The following is a 2,856-nucleotide window of genomic DNA, read 5'->3' as shown; positions in this document are numbered from 1 at the left end:
GCTACACTATGCAGCAATGTATCATTGCCTCAGTTGCTATAGCAATAAAGGGAGTTACTTAGCAGTGGCAAGAAGACTTCAAGGAGTTAACACAAGCTATATATGGCCAATGGCGTATTTTCCCCTGGTTCATCTTATTTTTATTTCATGCAATTTCAACAGCTTCGTGTTCTTTTGTATCTGTTTTGGTATGTGGTTGGAACTGAGTTTGTGTCCACTGCTAATTGTTCTTTAGGAGATTATTTTACTTACTAATATAACTAGGAAATCTGTATATAGTTTACAGTGCTCTCACAGATACTATAATGCTGCCATGAGAGTACGTAGCAAGGTTTAATTTTTATCCTGCAGCTTTGTAATCTCTGACATCCAAATTCTGTCATTTCTTTCTAAAAATCATAATGACCCTCTCCCTGATCTGCTTAGTTCTGACACCATAAATAACTGGGTTGAGTGCAGGTGGGATGACAACATAAAAGTTGGCGAGAAGAATATGGATGTATTGAGGAATGTTTCTGCCAAAACGGTGGGTCATGAAGGAGAAAAACGCAGGTGTGTAGAAGGCCAGTATAACACAGACATGGGAGCCACAGGTGCTGAGGGACTTGAGTCGGGCATCCCTGGAAGGAAGGCGAAAGACCGCACGGAGAATCTGGACATAGGAGAGGACAATGGCTAATATATCACTCATCATGTTAGTGATGGCACATAGGCCATAGATAATGTTGACCTTGATGCTGGCACAGGCCAGACGAGCAAGGCCCATGTGCTCACAGTACGTGTGTGGAATGACCTGATGGCCACAGAAAGGCAGTCTTAGGATGAGCAGAACAAATGGAATGGCAATTGTGAAGGGCCGCAGGAGGACAATCAGTGCTATGACTGACACCACCTTGTTAGTCAGCACCAGTGTGTAACGAAGAGGGTTACAGATGGCCACATAGCGATCATAGGCCATGGCCACCAGCACAGTTGACTCCATGCCAGTATACATGTGGATGAAGAACATCTGGATGAGGCAGCCTTCAAATGTGATTTCTCTCAGGTCAAACCAGAAGATGCCCAGCATTTTGGGGACGGTAGATGTGGACAGGCCCAGGTCAATCGATGATAGAATGGCCAGGAAGTAGAACATGGGCTGATGGAGACTGTGTTCAGACTGGATTACAAATAAAATTGTGATGTTTCCCAGAAGAGCCGTCAAGTACACGGCACAAAATGGAAAACCAATCCATACCTGCACATCTTCTAGACCAGGAATTCCTCGGAGAAGAAAAGCATGAGGATGAAACTCTGTGTCATTAGGTGGGATCATGCTTCTATTGCCTTTGCTTCAAGGAGGGCTGTCATTCACTTAGTCTCTAGCAATTTTTTTTCCAGTGTCATTCTTCAGTTTCCTAATGAATAACATAAAAAAGAATGCTTTAGCGTTTCTTATAACCAAGCCTATCATGACATAACTGTATAATTCATTCAAAAAAAAACTTAAGAATGTGCTGTTTTGGTTTCATTTCAACAGAACCAATCAGATTTATATTACTAAATTTCATTCAAATCAAAATATATCTAAGTAAATGTTTATAAATACAAGGATGATACCAGATAAAAGTATATAAATATACTGATTAATATATTCGTATATCTTTAGACTGTAACAATATTCTATTGAATGACATTTCCTTTGATGCTGAATTTGCACAAAATATTTTCAAGGTTCCAAACTCAGTAGAGAAAGTCACTAAATCAAAGTTAATACATATTTTTTTTTTGTTAGCAAGACCAAAAATATTTTTAATTCCTCCTTTTGATGCTTCTAACTTACTACATTTTTCAGTCTGCTTCTTTTTTTTTTTTTTAAATTTTATTTTATTTTATTTGAGAACATACTGTACAGAGGGGTTACAATTACATGGGCAAGATAATGCATACATTTCTTACCAAGCATTGCAGCCTCCTCCTTTGTTTACCCTTCACCTCCCTTCCCAGCCTCCCCCCTCCCCCCCCACCCAATCATACCCCCCTCCCCCCCCCCCCCCGACATTGTAAAGCTGGTTTTGACATGACATTTTGTACTTCTCATTGTTGCAACAGGTCCACCTGAATCCTTAAACGACTTGTTTGTCCCATCTCCTCCACATGTTATACTGACATCAAATATAGTGAAAGCAGGGGTTACACTGTGGGGGAGGGACATACAAAGCAACCAAGAAATAATCTTATAAATGCGTTAGAAACACATGCATGAAAGAAACAAAAACATTAAAATACATATTTGAGGGTTCGTTTTCCTAACATCACATTCTCTGACTTTTTCCGCTTGACTCATACCTATACTAGATATTGCAAATAAGGGAAACCATGGGACCTATGTTTCTTTGGGCCTGGCTTACTTCACTTAATATAATTTTTTCCAAGTCTTTCCATTTCCTAACAAATGGGGCAATGTCATTCTTTCTGATGGAGGCATAGAATTCCATTGTGTATATATACCACATTTTCTTGATCCATTCATCTACTGAGGGGCATCTGGGTTGGTTCCAGATCTTAGCTATGGTAAATAATGCTGCAATAAACATAGTTGTGCTGGTAGCTTTAGTGTGGTCTTGTTTGTAAACATTTGGGTAAATGCCCAAAAGTGGGATTGCTGGGTCATAGGGGAGTTCTATGTGAAGTCTTCTGAGGAACCTCCATACTGCTTTCCAAAGTGGTTGAACAAGTTTATATTCCCACCAACAATGAAGTAAGGTTCCTTTCTGTCCACATCCCCTCCAGCACCTGTTGTTGTTAGAGTTCTTGATTTTTGCTGTTCTAACTGGAGTGAGGTGATATCTCAATGTTGTTTTGATTTGCATTTCT

The 2,856-nt window shown here is 39.8% G+C and overlaps 1 protein-coding gene across 1 annotated transcript; it reads right to left on the bottom strand.

Annotated features, from left to right (window-relative positions):
* Positions 1-379: 379 nt before the first annotated feature.
* Positions 380-1,315, bottom strand: LOC122115812 (olfactory receptor 52E1-like). Its single transcript, XM_042689377.1, has one exon. The coding sequence runs from the start codon at positions 1,313-1,315 to the stop codon at positions 380-382; it is 936 nt and encodes a 311-aa protein (XP_042545311.1).
* Positions 1,316-2,856: the final 1,541 nt, after the last annotated feature.

The sequence above is a fragment of the Dipodomys spectabilis genome, unplaced genomic scaffold (genome assembly GCF_019054845.1).
Source record: "Dipodomys spectabilis isolate Male_0828 unplaced genomic scaffold, ASM1905484v1 ptg000003l, whole genome shotgun sequence".
Classification (NCBI taxonomy): Eukaryota; Metazoa; Chordata; class Mammalia; order Rodentia; family Heteromyidae; genus Dipodomys; species Dipodomys spectabilis.
Note: the sequence above shows the minus strand (reverse complement) of the source record. Positions and strands in the feature narration are given on the sequence as shown.

Coding starts and splice junctions, on each gene's coding strand:
- LOC122115812 (XM_042689377.1), bottom strand. CDS start 1,315: ATGATCCCACCTAATGACACAGAGTTTCATCCTCATGCTTTTCTTCTC.